General features: G+C 40.5%; 1 protein-coding gene across 1 annotated transcript in view; it reads left to right on the forward strand.

Annotated features, from left to right (window-relative positions):
- The window catches only part of ITGA9 (integrin subunit alpha 9), a 205,981-nt gene that overhangs the window by 143,115 nt on the left and 36,396 nt on the right, over positions 1-26,470 (forward strand). Inside the window, exons 19-23 of the mRNA XM_054384966.1 lie at positions 9,711-9,797; positions 11,183-11,262; positions 15,722-15,811; positions 18,350-18,458; positions 21,186-21,293. Coding sequence (XP_054240941.1) covers positions 9,711-9,797; positions 11,183-11,262; positions 15,722-15,811; positions 18,350-18,458; positions 21,186-21,293 — 474 coding nt within the window. The remainder of the gene's footprint in view (positions 1-9,710; positions 9,798-11,182; positions 11,263-15,721; positions 15,812-18,349; positions 18,459-21,185; positions 21,294-26,470) is intronic.

Raw genomic sequence — 26,470 nt, forward strand, 5'->3', positions numbered from 1 at the left:
GGTACAAAAGCTAATACAAGGTGGAAGTACATGGGGAAGATGGAGTTTGAATTAGATTTAGTTCAAGTTTCCAGCTTTGTATCTGCCTGCATTATCTCAGGGACTGTTCCTGAAACTGTGGCTCTTGCAGTCGGCACTGAGATCCCACTGGCAAGAAGCATCCAGACCAGTGCTCCAGATGAAGAGGGGGTTGCTGAGTCCATTTTCCATTTGCCTTGTGAATGGTGGTAGTGTGCTGGCCAGCTTGCTCCCCAGTTATTTTGTTCCTGTTTACATGTCCCATTGTTGAATGCAAAAGGCTGTTGCCCACATCATGCCAAGACGTGGTACTGTGTGTCTTTAGAATGGAGAGCTCTACATCTCTTGAAATGAATGAAAAACAGTATATACATGACAACAAAAGGTTTGGTTTCTGAAGTGAGTACTTAAGATGGTAGCTGAGGAAGGCATCTAGTAAATCATCTGAGTGAACAGAGGAGTGGCAATGAGTTTTTCTGCTGTCCTGCAGACAGCAGAACCTATGTGACTAGAATTCCCATGAGCGTTGTTGGTTGCCATCCTTTCCAATATGGAGCTGGAAAACTCATGCAAAAGTGAATGGCATGTCTAAATTTCCTGAAAAGGCCTCACAAATGTAAGCATAACCTCCACATGCTTAGCTCCTCAACTATAATGTCTACTGATGGTAGTAACCTGTGAGGTACAAAATACCTGCTGTAAAGTGACTGTGTTTGGGTCATTTGTAGCATGCATGCAGTACTGATTTTGCCTCTAGGAAACAGTTTCTTTTGCTTGGATGCAAGTACAGAGTTGCCTTTCTGTTCTGCCTTATGCCTTGGTAATGAATGGGGCAACGTACGTGCGTTTGAATGTGTGATTGTGTGTTTGGAAGAAAGCAGCTGAATTTGCTCCAGAAGTGGTGCAGTGTGAAATAGACCAAAAATATAAATACTTCTGACAACACTGAGTCAACTCAGGGATTCTGTCTGTCCCTAAATCCTTCTCTAACTCAGACAGAACAGGCAATTTTTTAAAATAAAAATTTCAGTGGAATTAGTGGAATAGCAAGAACTTCTGAAAGTTGAATGATTGGTATTTCCACTTGTGTTGACTCTCTGATCCAAGAAGAAAACAAGGGCTAAGATTTAAAGTAATAGGAGCAACATATAATTTAGAAATATCTGTGGGGTCAAATTATCTGTGAAGGTACCTGGCATCATGTGAAATCTTACCAGCTCTGGTGAAATTGTGACATTCTTTCTCTCATTTCTCATCTGAGCAAGATTGAGGAGGAACTCAAACTGAGCAAGTTATGGGTCATGAGTGGAGTCAGTGGGTTAATCCAGGTTTGAAACTAATATACTTTGTCTGCCTGCCTCAGCTGGAAAATAGTATGAGCAGCAGACCTCGAATGAAGTTTGATGTTAGCTTTTTTTTTTGTTCTTACTTGCTTGCTTTCTTTTTTCCCCAGTGACTGTATATAGTTTTGAAATACTGCATGTAAAGAAGAGCAAGAGCAAAGGGGCTTGTTTATTGTTTTAGCCAGAGTTCCAAGAAAGGAATTCTTTCTCTTTCTATTCCAAGCAATAATTACATTTTTCTACTATAGAAAGTACTTGTTATGTGAAAGATGCTTGTGTCTTACTGGAAGTTATAAGCCTGATACTTTAGTGAGGGTTACAAAGGACAGGTGAATGGCTGGATCACTGGAATGGCTTTGTTTGCTTATTATTAAATGTGGATTCCTACAGGTGTAAAAAGGTAGTAATTTCTTGGTAGTGATAGACGTGAATTCCATTAAATTAATCAGTGGGTAATTCAGGCTTCAAAAACTGTCTTGAAGTCCAAAACTGATGCTTCACCTCTTTGCATTTTTAGTTTTAGTTGTAGAGTTACAGTGACTGCTCCATCCTACAAGCAAGCAGGCTTTTGGTCCTTGCTTTCCTTGGCTGACTAAAGAGAAGAAGTGATACAGTGAACAAGGCTACTTTGAGAGACAGCTGATCAAATTACAGCCTTAAATGAAGTTGTCTTGTTAGAAGTGCATTGTCATTGCTTAGCATCCTTTAAAGGGAGGGAGAATAAAGGAGCAAGTTAATTTTCAAGGATAAACCAGAAAGGGATCCAAATGCAAGCGGGACTCCCTGCCACAACCTGCTCAAGATGAGTTTTGCTTAAATACTGCAAGGAACACATGATTTCAGCTGACTTCAAGACTGGTGGTTCAGCAATATTTCCTGCAACACTTCCCAGTTCGTTCTTCTGTAGAAGCAGGCAAATCCCATCCCAAAGTGACCCCCAGCCCAAGTGTTAAAAGCAAGAAGTGTTGGCAGAAAATGGTTGGGCAAAGCTTTAAAGCCCTTACATGCTTCACCAAAGCCCCAGATAGCAAAATGCCCAGAAAATGACATAGCAAGATGCTTCCTTTGGCAAATTTCTGGTGCCTGTAGTCAAGGTAGCTGCTGGCCTCCTCCTTGCAGATCAAGTGGTTCTTCCCTCTTGGGATCTAGGCGGTATTTAGAGGCGTATGGGGATGGGAGGGAAAAAGAAGCTTGACGTTTCTGGCCCAGGGAAAATGTTTGATTTGGGTTGTGTTGTGGAGGTAGAGCAGCCCTCAGAAGCCTGCAGTTATCCTGACCAGCAGTCCCCTGCCCTGAGGAAAGAGGTGTGAATGCCAAACCTGAGCTAACACGTCTTCCCTGGGGCATGAAGGTAGCTGCAGGGGCCAGAGCCTCACCATGAGTTCCCAGACCAAAGGTGTCAACAATGATGTCACTTTTCAGATGCTAATTGGGGCTGAGAAGGGCTGAGGTGGACTCAGAAAGGCAAACTTGTCATTGAGAGCCTGATTCCAAAAAAATACATATTTTCTCTGCTGAGGACTGTTTTCCTATGTGATGTGTTTGTACCACTGTCTGTGGAAAGGATATAAAAGGAAGAATGTTTCCCATCTCTATTTCTAACTTTTATGAGATATAGTAAAGACATCACAGGGAAAGTCTGGGGCCTCCAGCTGTTACTGACCACTGGGGACACTGGTCATCCACCACTGTGAAATAGGCCTCCATTGTGTGCTTGGAGGATGCTGTCAGTTTATCCAAAATAACAAGCTCTGTGTGACTTAGTCACACAACCCTGTGCCCCGTTTTAAAGAGCATTCCTTATGTTATTAATAACACAGTCATGCCTGAGTGTGCTGCAGCGGATGAGTGCTGTCATGTGGCCAGGTGGAAGTCTGACCTTCAAGCTGCTCCTGTTCTGTTCTGTAGCCAGGAGAGGCTTGATCTCTTCTCCCAGGCAACCAGCACCAGAACAAGAGGACACAGACTCAAGCTGTGCCAGGGGAAGTTTAGGTTCAAGGTGAGGAGAAAGTTCTTCATGGAGAGAGTTGTTAGCCCTTGAAATGTGCTGCCCAGGGAGGTGGTGGAGTCACCATCCCTGGAGGTGTTCAAGTGGGGATTGGACATGGCACTTGGTGACATGGTTTAGTAGTCATAAGGTCTTGGATGACAGGTTGGACTTTGATCATCCTTGAGCTCTTTTCCAACCTTACTGATTCTGTGATTCTGTGCTGACAGTACACATAGCCATACATTAATGCATATGGAAAAGGGGCATACAGTCAGGCCTGACCAGACAGGGTAGTTGATATGTGGCCAATCTCACAGTGAATGAGAGACAGCTGTCCCCACAGGCCTATGGGAACAGTGGACCTTGCTGATGTTCCCTGGATTGTTTCCTATATCTTGAAGAAATTAAGTTCAGCAAGTCTCAAAAATTGGGGAAAAGAAAGATTTATCTTGTGAAGTACAGTGAAAGCCAATGCAAGTCTAATTTATCTGTTAAAAATGAGTTAGCATAGCTGCAAAGAAAGTGAAACTTCTCAGGATGACACCAAATGCCCCTTTGCCCTTTTAGCTTTACAACCAGCCCTGCAGGCCCCCAAAAATGGGAAAAACAAAACCACAAACGGCTGCTTTGACTGATTCTAAAAGTTGTTTAGGGGTTTAATCACGTGTGACCTGACCGAACAATTTCTGCTGCTTCTTCATTTTTAAAAGATCTGCTGCACTAGCTTTTCACTAGTTTAGGAGAGAGAGGAAACAAAAATATTTTGGGAATACCCAGTAAATAGAAAAGTTTTTTTTTCTGTCTTCCCTTATTACTCAAAGATTTGCTGCGTTGATTGGGGTTGGTGAGCTCACTATCTATAAATAGGTTCCATCCAGGCAGGAGAGGGAAGAGGCAGGAGGCTCTGATTAATTATATAGAAATAGTTGTTTTCACATAATAAGCAACAAATCCAAGATGTTTGAAGCCAGGCTCACTGGGCTGGGGGTGGGGTGTGCCTACAGCATTTACTAGTGAGATCATGGAATAGGACAGGAAATCTCTCCTTAATGCCAAAGAAAACTTGTTTTGTTTTTTGTTTTTTTTTTTGTCCCTACTTATTTCTTTTTATGAAGAAACAACTGTTGAGGTTCCTCCACTCCCTTTCAAGCTTATTTTCTGATAATGAATCATTATCCAAATACAGACCCAGGTGCCCCACTGCCCTGGATCTTTAGATGCACATCTGGCTGCGTGTATGTCAATGCACTGGGGTGTGTTTTTGCTTGCTCATATAAGCGCTGGAATGGCCAGGGTCTTTGCCTGTGAAACAGCAGGTTTTTTTAGCTGCAAAATTTATGATATGTGACATTCACATTTGCTCATTTGGATTCTTGAGGGAGTATCTGTGTGTTGAAAAGGAAAGGAAAACTTTCAGTCAGTGTGAAACTTTAGAAGCAGACCTTTGCAGCACACACACAAGATCTTTTTATTTTATTATATAAGTTGATTGAATATCCAATATTCTCCAATCATTGCATTCCAGAGATTAAATAGATTCTAGTTTCATGACAGTTGTCTAGTTGAGTAAATCCTTACTGAGTCCATATCTCTCTCTCTCTAATATTTTCTCTAGCAGGTAATGGCTGAGAATAATTTTCATGCTATAGTTATATTGCTGCTGATTTATCATTGGCTTGTCCTTCACGTTATTCACATTGTTACTTGTATTCCACCTGTGTTTGGAAATTATTTGCAACAGAAGAAACCTGTGAAGCTTAGGCAGTGGAGATGTTATGTTAAAAGAGTCAAGCCATCTTCATTTCTTTCCGTCATGAGCATCTTTTTTCCTCGTTATGTGTGATTCTGTCACATACTTGGCCTTGGCAAGTGGAGAAGTGCACGCAGAAGATTTTTGGAACACAGGGTGTTTGCTTGAAGTTGCCCAAGTAAACTATGTTTCAAAAATATGGAATGAAGCTCATGAGATTTTCACTCTGACAGAAAAAACACCCTGAAATGCACATGAGAATTTTTCACGGACCTTCAATTTTTTTTTTTTTCTAAAGCCATGGTCACCTGTGCCAGACCACTGCAGTCCATGTTCGAAGATACTATCAGTAGTAGGATTTTGTTTTATTCTTTCCCCAGGTTGCATTGCCCAGTCACAGCTCACAGGAGGCCTCATTATCTTCCCAAGTGCCACCACTTCCACCTGGAAAGCTGGCCTCAGGGGAGCAGTGCATCCCACCACCACACACAGCCTTCCCTGTGCCTCCCTCTGTCTCATCCACACGTTGTACAGTATAGGCAGCTGGATACCGATGGCAGTGGATGTTTGAATGCTTTGTGCATTTGTAACTTCTGAAACAGTTAACTGAAAAAAAAAGAAAACAACCCTCCAAACTGCTGTCTCCATATGTGAAGCACTGAAATTTCCAAACTGGAGTGAGTTGCTGATGCCTCTGGCTGTGGCTTTGGACTGAAGAACTTGGGCTCATGCAGAGTCAGGCCCAGAAACAGAAACATTAACTGTTCAGCTAACAGAGAGTAATGCTGACAAAGAGGCACAGCAGACATCGGGCTACTAGTTATATGAAGAAAACAGAGGCCCAAAGGACTTTCGCAGTGATAATCAGAGTATCTTTAAAGAGGGATCTGAGGTACTACCATTTTGGTCATGTCAGATGATTTTTTACTTGAATTACAGTACAGTGCCAACAATAGTTCCCAGTCAGTAATACCCCTGATCCTCTTTGTGTTCTTGTGGTTTTTAAATACTCAGTGAAGCCCCATTTTTTGAGGAACACGTGGTATCTGTGAATTTTGTGTCAGAAAAAACCCGAGCTATTGTATGCACAAGAAGGGGCCTCCAAGATTAAATTACTCTGAGCTGCACTTGCTCTCAGTCATAGGGAAACTCAGCCTGAGCCAGGTCTTTTTATTGTAAAAATAATCCCCAAGCTTTCCAGAGCTCAGGCATCCCTAACTGCTCTGTACATGTGGGTACCCGTGACCCACATTCTTTGGTGCCCTCAGTTACTGTGGAAAGAAAGTACAGGTGGGTATTAAATGAATTAACAGTCTTCATATCCTTGAAGCCTCAGTGAAAGCATTAAGAGGATTGTGAGAGATAAGGGTAATAGGAGGAAAACAAAAATCATGTTCTCAAAACCCATGAGAAATCCAAGTTTTGGTCAGGATGATGAAGGGCTCAGACCAAGATTATGAAGAGTGATTTGAAGAAGCTACCTCAAACATCATCAAAGAAATGAGCCTTTATTTTAGATTCCTGACATGGGAGGTGTTTGTGTGACACAGCTTTGCTAGCTAAGTGCTTAGGAAGGAGATTACCAGCTGCGAACAGACATATGTTCAGTGATATCTCCCAAAAGTAAGAGGCTTTTAAAATGCTGGTCAGGTCTATGTAATTGTCTTGTCGGTTGGAACAAAACACCTGGATGTTCATCTGAAGTCTCATTTGCAGAAGTGGCCCTCTGCACCAAAAGTACAAATTGGAATTATTGACCAATAAGAATATGTTTTAAATCAGGATCTGTGATGGCCATAAAAAAATGAACAAAATTAGCAAAACAACATTTTTTTTCCCCCAATGCCTGATGAAAAGCCTCTACCTTTGGTGCACACCAGACAACCTGTATTTCCAAGTAACTAATGGTAAAGTCTATAGACTGTAGAGTATATAATAGGAAGATGCATAGTACATAACTTGATTCCTAGCATAGTGTGGACAGTGCGAGTAGCCCTATTTTGTGTAATTTTCATAGTACATTTGTTTTATGACTTCTTGGATGAGGATACTTTTCATGATCCCCTGTGGTGGCAAGTGTAATAGTCCACAGACAAGCATTACAGAAAAGAAAAGCAGTAATAAGAAAAGCAATAACAAGTGTGTGTGCTCTGGCAACAAGTGCAGGGTTCCTCAATGTTCACTCTTCTCATTCTTCTTTTGTACCCTTTGAAAAATGTGCAGCAGCATGAAAAAATCCTTACAAGTTAAATAAATTCTCAACATCTTCAAAACAAGTGTTCTGCCAACACATTATCAAGGCTTCCAGGACGTTTTCTCCTCTATTCCAGAGTATGTGAGCTAGTAGTCAGGATTTGCAGGGCAGACTTTTTTCCATCGAAGCAACAACAAAAAAGCCTTAATTTGACTATAGCTTGGAAAGAGAAATATAAGCAGCTGGCTACTTATCTGATTGATTCTTCTAAGAATATGAAATGCTGTGAAAAGTTTCAGGAAGAAAACAAAGTTCACACTTCCTCATTGGAAGGGAAGCTTCCAACTCCTTTGGCTATGTTTTCTAAGCAACCTAGAAACTACTATTGAAAGTCATGCAATAAACTGGGTTCTCAGCTAGGTTGTGTAGTCATTGAGAAGCATTGCCCACTAAAAGTGTTGTCTAGCATCAGCATCCAAAACTTCTGTGAGCCCTGACTCATGATGTTTCTGTTCCCTATTTGTTAGATAAGACATCACCAACCCTTCATCCTGTTGGAACAATGTGAAAATTGAATGTATTTAGTACTTAATGAGTGTCCATGTGTTACAGAGCTGAACACCATAGGAAACCCTGTGAAACAATTTTCTCTGTCTTCAAAACAGTGCATTGCAAATAAAGCCTGAAGCCAGACAGTGAGCAACAAGGGGAAAAGCAAAATGTTTGTTTGGTAGCTGAGCCTTTCCATCTAATCACAGAGCAAGGCAGTGGGTCAATGGGAAAGGTTTTCTGGGTAGCCTGTGTAATTTAGAAATGTGCAGAAAACTGAACCAGTGTGGCATAGGCAGACTCATTTCTGGTATTTGTTCCACACCTAGAATTGAACAATTTGACTGTGCAGCATTAATGGAATCATACAATGTTTCAGACTGGAAGGGACCCATAATGATCATTGAATCCAGCTCCCTGTTCCTCACAGATCTACCTAAAACTAAATCATTTGACTAAGAGTATTGTCCAGACACTTTTTGAACTCTGACAAGTTTGGTGCAATGATAACTTTACTTGGGAGTCTGTTCTAGTCTTCTCAGTGAAGAATCTTTTCCTAATGTCCAATCTGAACTTCAATAATGTTGCATTAATATTAATCATTAAACAGGATGCTACGCTAATGAAACCAGAAGGTCATTCAAGTCAGTCTTACTGCATCCATCAAACTGTTGCAAGTAACAGCAGCAAAACCATCCAACGACACATTATCTGTCCTTTCCTTAACAAGAAAACAACTGGCATCTCCCTGCCTGCTGTCAGGCTGCAAAGGCAGGCAGCTTCCAACCTGCAAAATGAAGTACTGCACTTCATCCCTTATCAACAGGAGACTTCTTTCTGTTATCCTGGGTTTTGACATCTCTGAAGCAATATGGCCTCGAGGAGAGGAGGCAGCCTCTTGTGTCTGTCTGGTCAGTGTCACCACCAGACAGCTATGTAAATAGAAACTTCTCTTGAGTGAACAGAGGCTGGGAGTTGATGAAAGAGAGTTCATAGGTTGCCACAGTTAGACAGCAAGGGACATTTGAACAACATCAAACCAAGAATGTTCCCAGAGGAAACAGCTGTGAAATTTTTCATTTGGTTACGCAGCTGCTCAGAGCTTGTGTTTGCTTGGTCACTCATATAAAACTGGAGAACCTCCCAGACTGCCAAGAGGGAAAGGCATGTAAAGAGGATGCTTCACCCATGAAGCTCTTGCTCTGCTGTTTTGTGTTAAATGGAGGAGAAAATTGAGTGTAGCATATGAGGGTGAAAGGTTTTACAACTGAAGATAGGTGTCTGGTTTACTGGCTCTTCCGTCTACTAAAGAAAGTTGTCACTAAAAAAAGATTGGCACCCATTCTGATCCTGTGAACCAGAAAAAGAGATTAGGGCAGTGAATGACACCAGGGCTAGATGAACGTTTTCTCCAGCATCTGTGCATGGCATGATCTGGTCACCTTTGCCCAACATAGTTCTCCATGGTACTGGTACCTGGAAAAACTGCCTTGGGGAAGCTGTATTCTGGAACATTGGAAAGATATTTTTCAATAAGTGGAGAACAATGGATGTTCTGAGTTATCCAAGAAGTTGGCTGATACTCTAACATGTTTAGTCATGCAGTATTTCACCACTATCTGTCTCTTGGATTGCTGTTCTAGTGGTTGTCTTCTTCCCATTGCTTATCTGTCTGAGATGGAGTAAGGAAGTGTACTTTTCATTATTCCATGAGCATATAGCTTTCTGGGAATAGCAGTGATATAGTGGGAAATGTTTAATTTTCTGTGATACTTAATCACAATGATTTTTTTTTTTCCTGGCAATCTTTTTCTTCTCAAATTTGTCATCTCCTGATCTTTTTTTTTTTTTTTTTTTTTCTTACAGGAGGAGATGGGCATTGCCTGTGAGTTGCTGGAGTCAGACTTCCTCAAGTGCAGTGTAGGATTTCCTTTCATGAGATCAAAATCTAAGGTAAGGTGATATTTGATTTGTAGAGTGATGCTTTGTTCACTTCATTGTCAAGGAGTGGCTGGAAAGGCAACTACTCTGTTACATGTTCTTGATGCTCTCTGTAGCTTTATAGCTCAGACATCCAAGCCTTTCACAGTTACAGAGGGGAACCATCCCCATTCCCACCAGACAGAGCTGATGACAGTACCCGTTGAAAAATGATGCAAGAGTTGGCAGATACAAAATCCATGCATATTTTCTCTGCAGAAAACTGGAAAAGAATCCTCTGTCTTATTTATGCTGCCTTAGTCTGGTTTTATCTGTCTTACATTAAACTGCAACTGAATTTGTATGAATTACAATGAAAATGTCTTAATGACTTTTTCATATTTCTTAGCTTTTAAAGAGGATTTTGTTTGGTAGTAGAAGATGAATCACAATGTTTAGAAGTCCAGCAGGTTTCTTTCTGTCACTAAATTGAGGTGTGAAAATGACCAACCCAAAAAGGTGAGAAAATGAGAAATAAATTCAGCATGACCTGAACAAAACAAGTCTGCAATTTTCCTGAAAATCTCAATTTCAAACCCAAATCCTTTCAACTTGAATGAACGTGTCCTTTGACCCAATATGCAATTTTGTGGTTTATGTGTTGTTTTGACTGAAACTTGCTCTTTTGAAATATTTCAAAACGTTTTAAATGGAGTAGAAAGAATAAATTCAGTAGCAAGATATCATCTGGACCATAAGAATTTCAGTGTTTTGCTTCAGAATTACATATTTCTGTTATCTTCAGGATTTGTTTTTTTCCGCAAGCCATTGAAATTGGCATGAATTTGTTTAGTGTTTCACTTGGTCAGAATGTAGTTTGGAGTTAGGTAGAAAAGTTGTTGCATGGAGAAGCTAATGTAGTGGTACAGTGGTCATGAAAGCAGATTCTCTCTTCAAAATTAGTGCTTGATTTTAGTCATTATGATGGGAGCATTGAATGCTGCTTTAGCTTGTGCCAATTGCTCCAAGTCTCTGTGCAGGCCTATGATGAGATCTTTATTTCCCCAAAAGGTCTCTTCAACAAGACATAATGCACAGATTGGTGCTGAGGTAGCTTCAGGTAGTGATCCCCTTATATGGAAGACTCTTCTGGCAAATGATCTCCTCAAGAAGTATCTGAATGACAAGTCTAGTAAAGACCTTTTCACAATGAACAAAAAAATTGGACTCTCCTGTATCTGAACACAGACACAATTGCTAAGATGTAAAAGCTATTCTACAGTAGAGGAAGCTCTCTTAGCTGTATCAAAATACACTCTTTTGTACAGCCAGGCCAGTAGAATACATGTGATGTTTCAAAATAAATACACATTGAAGCCATATACAGTGTTGTTAAATATAAGATTTTCTTTCTGCAGTACGAGTTCAGTGTGATCTTTGACACAAGCCACTTGTCTGGGCAGGAAGAAACTCTCACCTTCCTCGTCACTGCCCAAAGGTAAGAGAACCATGGTACATTCTGATGATCTGAATATTCTTTGTCACATGGACTGTGCATTGCTTATATTTGAAGCTTGAAGAATAGTGGTGGAACACTGGAAGAGGTTGCCCAGGCTGGGTAGTGGACACTCCATCCCTGGAGACGTTCAAAGTTCAGTGTGATGGGGCTCTGAACACCCTGATCTAGTTAGGGATGTCTCTGCTTACTGCAAGGGGGATGGACTAGATGATATTTAAAAGTCCCTTCCAACCCAATGCATTCTGTGATTCAATGATTACTTGTAGACAAGTGTATGTATTATAAATGAGGTTAAATCAGTGGAGATAAATGTGTCAGTTTTGGTAATGCAGAGGAACCATGTAATACAGCTTCCTGAAAAAATTAAGTAAGAACTTTCCTAGGCATTATTTGCCAGCCAATTACAACTCTGAAGAAGCATTTTGTGTTCTCTCAGTCAGAAGGCCCTAGTGTTTCTGTGCCCATCCCTTTGGGCCCCATGTCAAGCTCAGCTCAGCTGCAGTGATCAGCACCAGGCAGACCCATTTGTTCCAGATTTTGAATGAAATAAATGTACTTGGATGCAAATCAAAAAAGATAAGTGCTTTAATCAGATGGTCAGGGATCTCACTCACAGTTTTCAAAGTTGCATGTCTGGTTTTTTTCCCCCTCTGGATCTTCACTGAGCTATGACAGACTGCATGAAACAGCTGAATAGGGTACTTCCCCAAGGGCACTTGGAGCAGGCATTCAAGTAGAGTGGTGCCAAGTATGTGTGCATAGGGGTTTTATCACAGGCAGAATAAATGACACACGCTCTGTGCCTCTGAAGATGATACACCAGAAAGACACAGGCTCTGTGGGTGGCAGTAACAGTGGCACAACTGCCTTAACCTGGGCATTGAACTGCTGCTTTCATGTGCTGGATGTGTGAATGGTTCCTCCTTCCTCTTACTGTGAGTGAGCAAACTCCATACCCTCCTGCATCACAATCAGGATCTTCAGCCTTTGTTCTCCTCCATAATTTGATGACACCTCACTGACCAGCTACAGATGAGAGATGAGTTGTAGCAGTTGCTGACTGACTGCTCTCATAAGGCATAGTCACAGCTGTAGGTGGGAACATGGTTCTGCAGCACCTGGGGCTGATATGAAACAGTGAAAATGAGCCCTCTTCAGAGAGACAAGACCATGTCCTGCACATTAGAGAAGTTTTATTCTCCAAGGGAGAAGTTCATCGTGTTCACATGACCCTGTGATGCTTCTAGGTCAGGGAGGTGCATCAGTATCTGCTAGGTGAATGCCAGATGGTGCAAAGATGAGTCAGCACTGCTTTACATTTTCCCAGACAGTGTCTTCCAAACTGTACTGCTCATTTCCCTGTCTTGGATGGCACAGGGCCTTTTTCTGTAACTTCACTCCTCAGATTTCTGTACCCTGAGAGAAGGATGAGAATCAGTGAGGAGGGTTTGTCAGTGCTTTTAACTGGAAGAAAGAAATAAACAGTAGTTTGTGCATGTAGTAGGAATGCTCAGAGGGGTGATGGATAAAGAACTGGTGATGGATAAAGAACTGGCTTGATGGCCACACCCAAAGAGTGGCTGTCAATGGCTCCATGTCCCAGTGGAGGCCAGTGACAAGCAGAGTCCCTCAGGGCTCAGTCCTGGGACCAGTCTTGTACAACATCTTTGTTGGTGCCATGGACAGTGGCATTGAGTGCACCATCAGCAAGTTTGCTGATGACACCAAGCTGTGTGGTGCAGCAGACACGCTGGAGTGAAGGGATCCATCCAGAGGGACCTGGACAGGCTGGAGAGCTGGGCCCACGACAGCTTCATGAGGTTCAACAAGACAAAGTGCAAGGTCCTGCATCTGGGTCGAGGCAATCCCAAGCACAAATACAGGCTGGGCAGTGACTGGCTGGAAAGCAGCCCTGAGGAGAGGGACTTGGGGGTGCTGGTGGACAAGAACCTCAACATGACCTGTCAGTGTGCACTTGCAGCCCAGAAAGCCAACCAGATCCTGGGCTGCATCAAGAGAAGTGTGGCCAGCAGGTCAAGGGAGGTGATTCTCCCCCTCTACTCAGCTCTGGTGAGACCCCACCTGGAGTACTGCATCCAGTTCTGGAGCCCCTATTACAAGAGGGATATGGACATGCTGGAAGGTGTCCAGAGAAGGGCCACCAGGATGATCAGAGGGATGGAGCACCTCTCCTATGAGGACAGACTGAAAGAGTTGGGGCTGTTAAGTCTGGAGAAGAGAAGGCTCTGAGGTGACCTTCTTGTGGCCTTCCAGTATCTGAAGGGGGCTACAAGAAAGCTGGGGAGGGACTTTTTAGGCTATCAGGTAGTGAAAGGACCAGGGGGAATGGAATAAAGCTGGAAGTGAGGAGATTCAGACTGGATGTGAGGAAGAAGTTCTTCCCCATGAGAGTGGTGAGAGCCTGGAATGGGTTGTCAGGGAGGTGGTTGGGGCCCATTCCTGGAGGTGTTTAAGGCCAGGCTGGATGAGGCTCTGGCCAGCCTGATGTAGTGTGAGGTGTCCCTGCCCATGGCAGGGGGGTTGGAGCTGGATGATCCTTGTGGTCCCTTCCAACCCTGACTGATTCTATGATTCTATAAGAGAAAGTTTCCTATTTCAGAAGGATGGACAGGAAACCAACTATTGTTTGAAAGATTCAGCTGAACCTCCAAAGGCAACAGTGCATGTCCCAGTATTGATTATAATTTTCTTTGTGACTTTGGGCAAATTGCTGAATTCCCTCCCTGTCACATAAGTGTAATAAAATTTTTCTACCACAAGAGAAGAAGGGACCCCTGGCATAAAATCAGTGATAAGGAACTGGAGAGGAAGTATGTATGCTGTGGCCAGGCAGCAATGAGTGGGGATATTGTTTTCACACAAAACTGGAGCTACTCTGTGAGAAAGGGCTGGACACAGAGAAGCTATGCTATGCTGTCGTAAGCAAGTATTGCCCTTCAAGTGGTCACTTAAGCTTGTCCCCTGGAGCTGCAAACTTGGGCAGTAACATCTGTAACAAGAGGCTGGTTCAACAGTGAGAGAGATCAATTGGAGAAAGAAATAAACATTACATTTACAAGTTTTGTTTCAAAAAAAAATCCAAATCTTCTTCTGTGCTTCCTCGCTTGAACTATTTTTCTAGAGCTAGATTCACTGAGATGTAGTCACCTTTCCTGGCAATACATACAGATAAGTACATACCCATGAACCTGGTATGGAATTCTATTGGCTTATTCTGCTTTCCACCATAGTATTTTGGCATTTGTGTTGAAGGAGAAATGTCTCTGTTTCAAACTCTTCTGTGAGCCTATTCAGAGGACCTTTTTTTTCCCCTCCTGGGACTGAAAGTTTGCAGGTTTTTCCATCTGGCCCATAGTTTTATTAGCAGACATGGCCAATGTGTCAGTTACTGAAAGCTGAGCTGTATCTGTGTATATAGCCAGCAGGCTCCATTTCTGTAATCTGAGCAACTCATCATCTGCATGGTATCATTTGGGATGTTACTGCCTGCTGTTGCCTCAGTGATACTGTCCTCAAATAAACAGGATCATATCTTTTGCCAGCTTAATTTGTGTGTAAATCCAATGAACTGCAGAGCAAAAGTGATTCCAGAGCCACCACTGAAGAAATTTGAGATATATGTAACACATCTTCAAGATTGTTCTTCTGAGCTGTCACCCACCAAGCAGACTCACCCTCAGAATTTATGCTAATTACAGGTTGGCATGTTGGATATGCATTTCAGGATTCTTTCCCATACTTCATATGTGTTCATACTGAAATAAATGGAATCAGATGAGAGATGATTGCTCACTTTTCTCTTTCCTCCTGCTTTTGACCAGTTAAGGCAATTGCCTTTGAAAATACAAAGTAGAAGTGCTTTCATTTTGGCAAACGAGTACAGGAAGAGAAGGGTGGAACTGCTGAGAGGTTACAGCCAGTTCATTATGAAGGTCTCAGCCAAAAAGCTGCTTGTAGTGGCACCAAATTGGTGCTGTGGTGCAATGAAAGTGCAGTTCCATTTACTGAGCCAAGACCCTCTGTGGGACATGTGTATTCCTCTGAAACTGACATGCTGTCAAAGTGGGAGAAAATCACCCTTGCACTGGAGTCTAAGTGTCCTTGTTTCTCTCAACCATGTGTGATGCCTGCTGTAGTTTTGCATTGCCCTTTGGATTACACCTTTGCTCCCAGACAGGTGTTTTGGTGTGAGCCTGGTCATGTCACAGCCCCAGAGGAAAAGCCTCAAAACAAATGCCCTCTCCAAGGTGGGTGAACAAATGTAGCTCTTAATCTTTAAGAGGCACTTAAGGAGAGCTGACATCACTCAAATAGACAGGCTCAGAATACAGGGCAGAGAGCTGGTGGCTGTGAAACTGTATGATATAGTGCAAAGGCTGACAATTTACAGCATGTTTGTTTTTCCTTTCTGGCACAGTGGAAACCTAGAACACACTGAATCTCTGCATGATAATACTCTAACCTTGTCAGTGCCCCTGATGCATGAAGTGGACTCATCTATCAATGGGTAAGTCCTAGTCACAAAATCAAAACAACAAAAAAAATAATCCTAACAATAACATCTGATTTTTTTCTAGCGAAAAAAATAAATTCTTCTCTTTGTTTACATGTAGCCAGACTGTTGCTTTTTCCCTGTTTCCCAGCCTCTGGAAATACAGACAACCTCGTTCATTATCTGGGAATTTTATTTGTCATGCCTTTCATTCCAGCACAGTTACCTCTTTCTCTCTCCTTTCTAGCTAACTCTAATTGATTATCATCACCTTTTTATTACGTATTTTAGTAAGCATATTTGAATTCATGTGATTCTGTAGATAGGATGGACCCTAAAATAAAATAAACCAGAACAAGTAAATCAATTCTTGTTCCTGATGGCATGTCTTTAATCACCAGGCCAAAGGTTAGGGTCAAATGTTCCACGATATTTCAGGAGCTTAGTATAGTTTAGCTGTTTGCCTTTTTGTTTAATTTGACAATCAAAATTCACTTTTGCTTCTGTTTATTTTCCCATTCCCTCTGCTCCCTAGTTTGTGAGGTGTCTGCATACCAACTGAGGAACATCACTCACCCTCTGACTAAAATACTGGTGTAACACATAGTCATTGTCCTCTCCCTGGGGTGCATATGTGCAAGTTACTGTCATTGTGCTCAGCAGTGTTCCCTTCCACTTCTGCATGACAATCTTAAGTCTAGAATAAAAGATTTGTGGTTAGTTCCAGCAGAGGGGCCCCAAAGACTGAGAAAGTTGACATTAACTCCTAAACTGAAGAAGCAAAAACTCATAGCAGTATCTGCAAGAGGTCAGTGTCTGTTTTAGTCACCATTTGTGGCAGGCATCAAAGTCAAAGATTCCCTTGACCAGCATGTATAGGAACAGAGTTACCTGCACTGACATGATTTTGCTGAAAAGCTTGGTGAACTCAGATTGATGGCCTAGTCTTAGGGTTTACCACATAAAGCTGATTTCCCCTCCTGTTGCATAGAAATCCCTTCATTACTGCCACAATAGTCAGAATGGGTAGAAGATGTGCTTGAGCCTGCTCAGGGAAGTGGAGAGTGCTGTCAGACCTCAAAAAAATCTCTATATTGACAGTACAGCCTCAGCACCATGTTCTATAAATTTTTGAATGCTTTCATTGAGATTATATAGGAATTTAACTATCCCTTGCTTCTCAATGCTTGGATACAGATGTATTTTTGTATAGCTTTGCAAATACAGATACTTTAATCTGTGTCTTTAGATCTCTGTTTATCATCTATGGAATTACATCATACTAAACTGATAAAAATTTGGCTTCTTTCATTCTCTTCAAAAAGTGCTTTTTTGAAGCACAAGGTCTCTGAATTTATAAGCCCCACCCAACTGGCTATGTGGATTACTTTTTTCTTTCTCATAGACAAGGCTTAGTTAATTCAAGTTCACAGAAATGTCTGGCTGCCAGAGAAAAGTTGGAGGGCACAACGTTCCCAGGCATGGTAACACTAGTAATACTCTTTTTGGAATTGTGTTTTTAAAGCTTATTTTTATTAGCTCTCCTGTATTTGAGTGTATGAGAGCAAACTTCACCCCTGGTCACAAATAGCCCGGAAGGGCTTGTACCATGTTTGGGAGGAGCCTTCTGGCATAATGCCATAAATGAGAGGAATAATTCTGTCTCTCCCTATTTTCCCTAGCAATCTCTGTCAGGCAGAATAAAAGGAAATGTACCTAAACAAGCTTAAAATCCTATCTTAAAAAAAAGTAACCTAGAGGATAGCCTGGGAAGGAATCAGAAATTTAGGCAGCCCCTCACCAAGGTTTGTCTGAAATTACACCAGGAACTTTCTTCAACCAGTGGAGCAGCTTGAGATCAGAAGGAGGCACAAAGGATGCTTAAAGCACTCCTAGTCCTCTTATGCAGGATTTCCAGGTACTGTGCTCTACTTCCAAGTCTTTTCTGATAAAACTCCACTGCATTTTGCTGTGTGGTAAGTTGATGAAAATAGTTGAGGGGACTTGGCCTGTGCCACTGTAGTAGGAGGCAGGTTTTATCCCCCTCTACTCTTACATTTATCCATCTGCTAATAATAAAGTTACTGAAACTCAGATGATTAATGAAGTGTTTATTCCTGCAATGCTATGTAAATGGTAGATAAAACCAAAATGTTAATTTAGTGAATATGTAACAAAGTATTCCTGTTAGTAACTATTTCTTCAGATTAATTTGGTAGTACAGTGAATTCCTGTCTTACACAAGCTACAGAATTTACACAAATCATTCATCCCAGGGGGGGGCTGAAGAGGAAGTTTTGTGATAGGAAAGGAGAAAAAGAGGTAAGTTACCAAAACAAGTCTGTTTCAATGATGGAGTGCTGGGGTACTACTTGTGTAATGTAGTGTTGTGAAGAGGCAGTCAAATCACAAGCAACAGATTCATGTAAAATACAAAATGGACCCGTGGAATTTTATATGGTCAGAAAGCAAGAGGTACAGTTTGGTCTGCCACAAGTATATTTCGTTTTGCTAACAAACACAGCTTACTAAATCTGTGTCTTGATCTTTCAGAGAAGTCTTCCCTACTTCATTTTTCTATGGAGATTCTGTGGAAGTATCCAACTTCGTCCAGTTGGAAAACCACGAATGCCTTTTCCAGTCTCTCAACTTCACGCTGCAGGTAAAAGTGATCCTTATTTCAGCTGCCCTCCTGCTTGATAGCACATTCAGGTTCTGTATCTCATTCTGAGTGTGGTATGACTTGGGGGAATGTTTCTGAATGACTATGCTGTGCAGGGCATTCTTGATTGGATGCCATATTTAGAGCACATAGAGATACTGTATTTCCTTATCTGGGTATATTATAACGAGAAGTGCAAATAGAGCATCTCACTTCAATAGGGATGAAGTTGCTGCCACTTGTTTCTCTTTTAAAAGGTAAAACACATGTTGAGTAAAGAGCTCTATATGCTAAAGTGCCACATCGAGAATGCAGTTGCCAGTTCAAAAGGGCAGGACTAATTCTTTTTACTGGTATAGTCATTGAGCAGTGGAGTGGACAGCCTTTATCCATGGAAACAAACACATACCTGCTCTAGAGATCTAGACTTCCCAGGGACTCTCAATATGAAAATGTTATAGCACTACTGATAACAGTACAGTACAGGGAGGAGACTGGCAGTAAAAAGCTGAGAGAAGATTTTATTAAATGTTTCATAACATCTCATTGTTACTCAAGTATTATCTATAGATTACACTTCAAGTGGCAGTTAGATGGGTTCCTGGTGTGGCAAAACATGATTTATTATAACAAGCTCTTTTGATGTGGCCAAAATGAACTCTTCTTGCTGCTGTGACTTTGTTTACAAGCATTTCAAATCCTTTTTGACCGCTAGATGGAACTAGGGAATGACAAATCATGGTGGGGGAATCATTTATTGTGAAAAATAGTCTTTTGCCTTTTTTCCCCTTTCTGTTCTCCTAGGCATGAATGCCACTCAGCTCTTAATGAATAACACGTGTCTGCCTCCGTGGACAGATTGTGGTCCAGAGCAATTAAGCCCCCACTGTCATGCAGTGCCCTTAGCTATTTACTGAAAAGGAGTGAAAGCAAAAATTTCAGGACATTAAAGCTTTTGTGAACCAAGCTATTAATTTGTGTGATTCTGATTTCATTCTTGAGGGTTTAGAGATCTTTCCCCACCCACAGCCAGTTGCTGGTTAAAACCAGATAAAGAGCAGATAAATTGATGCTTTAACTAGATTAATATTTTCAATAAAACAAAATGAGAACAAGGAAGAAAGAATCTATATATTGACAGTCACCATTTGTCATACCCCATACTCTTGTCTCTCATACACATGCTTACAAGTTGCAGTATTCTAGTTTAGTTTTTATTTTTCAATATAGAAGTAGAAAATTATGTTGTAACAAGTCACAGATCTACTTTTCACTGACATGTTAAACCTCTAACTGTGTGTGTCAGAGAGAAAGGGTAGAGTTTCATAATGGGCAATGCATGGTTAGTATCACTGTTTGCTTAATTGTTTTTAATGATTTGCCTTCCATTTATTAAACTCCAGATGGAGATAAACAGTAGTTTGTTAACCAGGAAAAAAAAGATGATTTGCAAAGCTATGGGACTTTATAGCAGTTTTTATATGTGAAAATCTATACCATGTCCAATGTTAATAAGGAAACAGAGATGGTTTTGGATGGGTAACAAGATGTGTAATGAAAATGTCTTTTCTGTATTAAGTCTTATATCCGATCTCAGTGAGATAATCAAAATTTTTAAAATGTCTAACATGAAACATTATGTTTGCATTTCATGCAGCATTTGTCATGCTCCACTGTAGTAGGATATCTCCCCCTGCCTGGAGCCTCAGGGTTTTTGTAAGGATTTGGCGTTGTAAACTGATTCTCTTTATCAGTCAGGCATTTTTTTTTTTCAAATATAAACAGTGTTTGAGGAATAAAAACTTATAGTTGGTTTTAATATTTGTACTTTACACAATTATTGAGTGATTGCTATGTCTTTTGGCAGTACTGTTCTAATGAGCTTAATGTTTTTACTGTATACCCTTATATATGAATTATTAGAAAGAATCAGGAAATATTTTTCCTAACAAAAACATGTAGATAGACAGGAAAACCTATTTTCATTGACATTTTTCCATGGATTGATTATTTTCAGCAACGCCCCACACGTTTGGAATTTTCACTGGATATGTTTCAGTGGTAGACTGTAAACTCTTGGAGTTTTTGTTGAAAATTTATTTTGAGGGTGGGGGGTATGTGTAGTGGGTATTGATAGAAAGTCAGTGTTTTCCACTAAAAGTTTCATTTAGTTGGAAAGCCCAGAAGTTGTATGGAAATTGTTCACATGCATTTCCTGGCAACTCTCTCAGCAAACCTGCGGTCCGGTGGTCACAATCATTATTACTTTGGCTCCTGCTCCATGAGGAAAACATGCGTGGAATATAATGCAGTGGTTTCCAGATGGAAGTGAGAATGTTAGCTGAGACTTCAGTGTTCCTTACAGTCTTCCAAAGGGTGTTACCAAAATGCTCAGACAGTACTAGCAGTGTCTCTGTATCTAAGGTAGAAGTCTTGTGATATTTGTATCAATGACTGGTAATTATCCTGCAAAGCTGCACCTCACTTGATATACGAGCTATGCCTAAAGACTGTTAGATAAACTAAACCTTTGACTTCATCTTGACACTTTGATGAAAGAATTCTTAGTCTGAAGACTGAAAAACTTGCATAGTATTTTAACTTTTTTTCGAATTTACCTATGCTGCCAGCTCTGTTTCTACAGTAGTTTTGCATTTATGAGCAGACATGTTTGTAATTTTGTTTTGATTTATTCTTTAAGCATTCAAATAATCTTTTTACTTATAGGTGTACAATGCAGGGCCAAGCACTCTTCCTGGAGCTTTTCTTGACATTTCATTTCCAAACCGCCTTTCTGCCACTGGAGCTGAAATATTTCATGTTCAGGAGATGATGGTGAGTACATTCTGATATAGTCTAAGCCCAGAGAGACACTGAGAGCTATCCATGATTGAAACAAACAAAAAAAGTCCAGCAGAACTAAATGAATCAGTTCCTTTTTTAGATAGTAATAGGTTTTCTGTATCTGTGTCCAGATCATCACAACTAGCTGAGACCCTCCAACCATTGACTGCTGTTCCTCACCTAGGGCAAGCAGCCAATTGTGTGTTCCTGGTTTCCAAAAAAGCAGTGCAAAACTAGGTCAGGTTAATCCCGAAGGGAATGAGGAGAACACTTCCCTGAGTTGCACCTCCAAAGAGGATTGAGTTTTAATCAGTCCTCCCTGATTAAATAGTGTATGGGATGTCTGCAGGATGTGTTACCAAGCTGACTCATATTCCCCATTTTCTGATGTGGTTACTGCAAAAACACCAGCTAGGTCTGAGTACATTATCAATATCTATTTTGCCATAGCCCATATTCTAATTTACTCTTTTTAAGTGTTCTTTTTACAAATGAAAGTGAGAAATTTATTCTTTCAACACAGTGTTTTTCAAAAGATAATTTTGTGTCAGCTACAAGGAAACTCAAAATAAATTGTGGTAAAGGAGACACATTCTTAAGTTTCATTTCTAATATTTATTTATTACTTCCAAAGTTTTTGTTAAACCACTAAAATACCATCATTTATATTGTGGTGGCCAAGAGACTGAAACCTTACAACTGAGTTAGATTTATTGCTGAAATTCAGAGTAATTTGTCTTTGTGAGATGGAACCAGCTCTTGGGGCTATTTGAAAAGAATTATTATAACTTTTGTTGTTTTTAGCTACTTTTCTAGCTTTTTGGCTGGAAAGTGTTACTGGCTCAGACATACAGGTAACTGTGGCACTCAATCTGTGTAAATATAGATCCAAGAAGACCTTTCTAAGAAGGGTTTCCAAGATTTGTGCTGTTGAGTGATATGAGGTACATATATATGGCTTACAGATGGGTAGTAAAGACAGAATCACTGAAAACAGATTTGGCACCAATATTGTATAGACTGAGTCAATTCTCCTACTGGAATTAATTCTCCAGCCTGTGTCTCATTTTCCATGGCGTTGCATTTTAATGCCTTTAGTCCAGCCTTATATGCAGAAGATCACCTTCACTTTGACACACTTCCTGTCAAAAGGATTGTAATCTCTTTCCTTGTCCCTTCCCTGGTCTCTGTGTACTGTGAGAGAGGATGTGTGTCTGTCTTCACAGCAACAGCAGTTTTTTGTGTGCCCAAATATTGGTGTCTCCTCTAAAGTCAGTCATCCTATATGCCCCTATATAACCAAGAGAGAGGAAGAGAAAATTCAGCCCATCTAACTTAGGATGTGATGAATTCTTGTGTGTTTCTCTGTGTTGACTCTTGCAGAAATCTATGCAGGTTGTGTCAGGCAAAACATGCTTGAATTAACTGAGGTGTACACTACCCACCAAGTGGGCAAGGGCTAATTTCCAGGCGTAGTTTGTCATCATTTCTACACAAGACCCTAAGTTAAAGTGACAAGGCTGGGATGGATGATATGGTTTTGAATAGCTGTTAGCAGGAGAAAAAAAAAAAGGCAAGGGAAAACCTTTAAATCTTGAACTTCCGTTGCTGTCATATCTCTGATGGCTTACTTGGAGGACATCCAGTTGGACTATGTGGTCTTGGACACTATGGCAATACTTGAAGGATTTGTATCCCTTTTCCCCATCAATGGGTTGTATTTTTGTCTCAAGTTATTTGATGTCTTCTGCTTTGCAGTTTGTCTTTGAGGAAATTTCAAACTACTTTTGAGACCTATTTGCACTGCAGGCTGAGGAGCGGTAGTAGGCAATTACAGTTTTATCAGGGGGTCTGTATGATACACTGCCATACCCTGGGTCATTTTGGCCACTAAATTTGGCTATATGGTCCATAGGGGTTTAATATATGAGTTTTTGAGCACTTCTGTCACGTTAATAAATGTTATCCAAACAAATCTTGTCTGGGATAGTGGTTATCCCCGCTTTACAGATAGATAATTGAAACACCAAATGGTTTGCCTGAGGTCACACAGGAAATTTGTGTCAAAGCCAGGCACTGAACCCATGTCTCCCAAGTCTTGCTATTGTAAGAAGAAAAGCATCCTACTCCCTTTCCTCCTGCCTCTCTCCCACTGAGATTTTATTGACTGAAAAGGGAACTAAAATCATGGAGCTTTTCATCTTTTCACAGACCAGACATACTTAAACAAACAAACAAACAAACCCTAAAAGCAGCAGGTTGGAAGGAACTTCGGAAAATGGGTTAGAGCAGCTCTTTTTTCAAGAGCATTTTTGTAAGCATAGTCATTAAATATTTCAAACTTTTGCTTATTTTGAACTTTCCAAAAGTGATAGTATCCTTTCAGACAGTGCAGGTGTTCCTAAACAGCTGTACACCTTTATACCTATCCATCGAATCATTCTAGGTGTCATCATTGCTCTCAGAATGGCTGCAATTAATAGAAGGGATTAGGAATTGTCCTTTACTGTAACTGAAACTGTTGATATAGCATTTGGGATCTGATTACATTGTGGGTTTGGTTTTGTAAAGCTAATAGTTGTGCTGACACTTCTCTAATAGTACAGCAGTGAAATTTGAAGTGTGAAAATGCGTAGTAAAAGCACTAAAGTTTGTGTCTCATACACATATACCACACAAGGTAGTGCTAGGAGCTAATTCCTTCATATTGTGTTGACTGATCTGGGCTTTCAAGCACAAAAAAAAAAAAAATAAAAGAGGAGAGATTCACATATGGCCCCCTGGAACGGTCTGTATCTCTGGGAGGTGTTAATAAGAATCATGATCTTGCTGCTCTTAGAGGAAATGACAGCCGTCATGCTTCCTCTGTTCCTTTTGCTCTAAGCTTTTGGCTTTATTGCAGAAAGTGCTTTAAGATTTTGTTCCAGAGAAAACCAGGTCACAGAGGTGTTTTGGTATTTGGAGTTTGCTTTAGAGATGTTCAGATGCTCTTCAGGGGGCTTTGGGAGTTTCTGCAATACTTCCCTCAACAAAACCTCTAATGTATAAAGAAAAGTAGAAGAAAACTAGGGGGGAAAAAAGTTAGCTTTCTCCCTATCAGAAATTTTAACAGTCATTTTAGCTAGGGAATTTCATCTTTGACATTCATTTTTACATAGTAGGTACTCTGCAGTAGTAAATGGTATCTTGGAAGCAGATAAGACAAATTGCTTGTTTGTTTTTCTGTATTTTTGTATTTGCCTTCTGGCAGAGGTTTCAAGCCAGGCTAGAAATTTAATAAATTTAATATCTCAGCTTGTTGGTAGAGGTATTGTGATAGCAACAGCGTAGGTGATGACACAGAAGAGCCTTACCCAAACAATAGTAGAGTAGAGTTAGTGTTAACAAAAACGTATATTTTCCACTCTTCAAGCCATGGATTATCTATTCTTCCACAAAGGAAAACAATGCTCATTATGCTTGTGTGTGTTTTGGTTTTGAAGTGAAAGATTAGTAATTTCCTTTGGGTATCCAGCTAATTTGGAGGGCAAGGGAATCGCTACTTGACTTGACAGCCAAAGAGCTGCTTTCCGGGGCATCCAAAAAGATTTTCACAATGGGATTTCCTACCAAATTAACCAGGGTATTTCCTCAAGCTGTTGATAAATTAGCAGTGTGTCCGGGATTACTCTGATGCTGGCTTGATGGAACTGGATCAGATTGTTGCCTTCCTATTTATTTTATTTCCATTGAAGGTAAACACAATTATGAGGAACAAGGGACTAACAGTTGGAAACCGAGTTTATCTGTTTGATCTGGAAGCCAACTGCAGTGCAAGCAGATGATCCTCACCCCTTCTCTGGAGGGACTGAGCTCTGCAGGGCTGCCAAGACGTTCAGACTCTAGTCAGACAATTGTCATCAGAATCAAAGATTCACAGTGTTAACCCAGTGCAAGTGCTGCGTGTGCTTGGAGGTTTTTGGAAGGAGCTATTGCTTCTTCTATTGCATGAGCCACCAAGCACTGATTTCCCATCCATACATATATATGTATATATAATATACATGTATAAATAATAAATATAAATAAATATATATAAAATAAATATAATAAATATAAATATATATATATATGTTACTAAATTTTTAAGAGCCTGTTTAGTTGAACAAATACTAAGGATATAAAGAACTGTTCCTTGCATATTGTTGCTGAGATAACAAAGTTGTTGGAAAATGAGATGCATGTGTTGCAAGACAGTCTCTTCAAAGAGTTTGCAGTCTAGACGATGAAAAAAAAAGGAATTTAGAAAAAGGAAGAAGGAAAGAAATACTGCCTTCAATTTTCTGATGAGAAACTCCCTCCCTGTATATAACTTTTGATATCTAGCTGCAGTAATGGCTAGCTTAATAATTGCTAGTAATAGAATATTTTAAAATTGGGATGTTCTCTTACTCTGGTAATCAATGGAGAGATTGAGACATAGAAAAAACAATGGAGAAACACTTGCTGGTCTCTGCTGAAAATACGAAAGCCATCTAGTCTCCTTGAGTTTCCTTAGGTGTCTAAGCTTAGACTTTGAGTATTATCTCCAGAGAGTGAAAAATGGGTTAAACCTCAGTCTTGTGAATCCTACTTCCATTAACCTTGAGTGTGCCAGACAGATCAAGCCCTTAATTTTTGATGCAGCATTCCCATCACTTCTTGGTTAGGGAGCAAAACAAAAGGTCCTTCTGTTGGAAATACAAACAGATGCCCTCCAGTTGTGCTGTTATGCTTTGCATATTCACTCCACGCTTCTCCTTTCTTCTGACTGAGTAGACAAGACCTTATGAAAACTAGATATCAGTTGTTGGGGTTTTTTTGTTGTTGTTTTTTTTTTAATAAAGAAAAACTGAGATGGAAATGAATTAACAGCATGAAGAGAATTTGTTTTCCAAGTTGCCTTTCGAGAACTGCTTGAGCATGGAACTGCAGAAGAGTTTGTCATGTTCAATAAGGAAAACAGTTGAAATAAACATTATTCTCTTCCTGTGAATATTGAAACAGACAAAGTAAAATGGAGTCAGTCCCAGAGCCACAAGTCTTTCCCAGCTGATGACAGGTTACATCTTTAAGGCCAGTTTTGTGTAGCATTCATGTCCTTTTTCTTCCTGGCTTTGGCACGGTAATGTCTGTAAGGAGCAAGAAGA

This window comes from Indicator indicator, chromosome 11 (genome assembly GCF_027791375.1).
Source record: "Indicator indicator isolate 239-I01 chromosome 11, UM_Iind_1.1, whole genome shotgun sequence".
NCBI classification, from domain to species: domain Eukaryota; kingdom Metazoa; phylum Chordata; class Aves; order Piciformes; family Indicatoridae; genus Indicator; species Indicator indicator.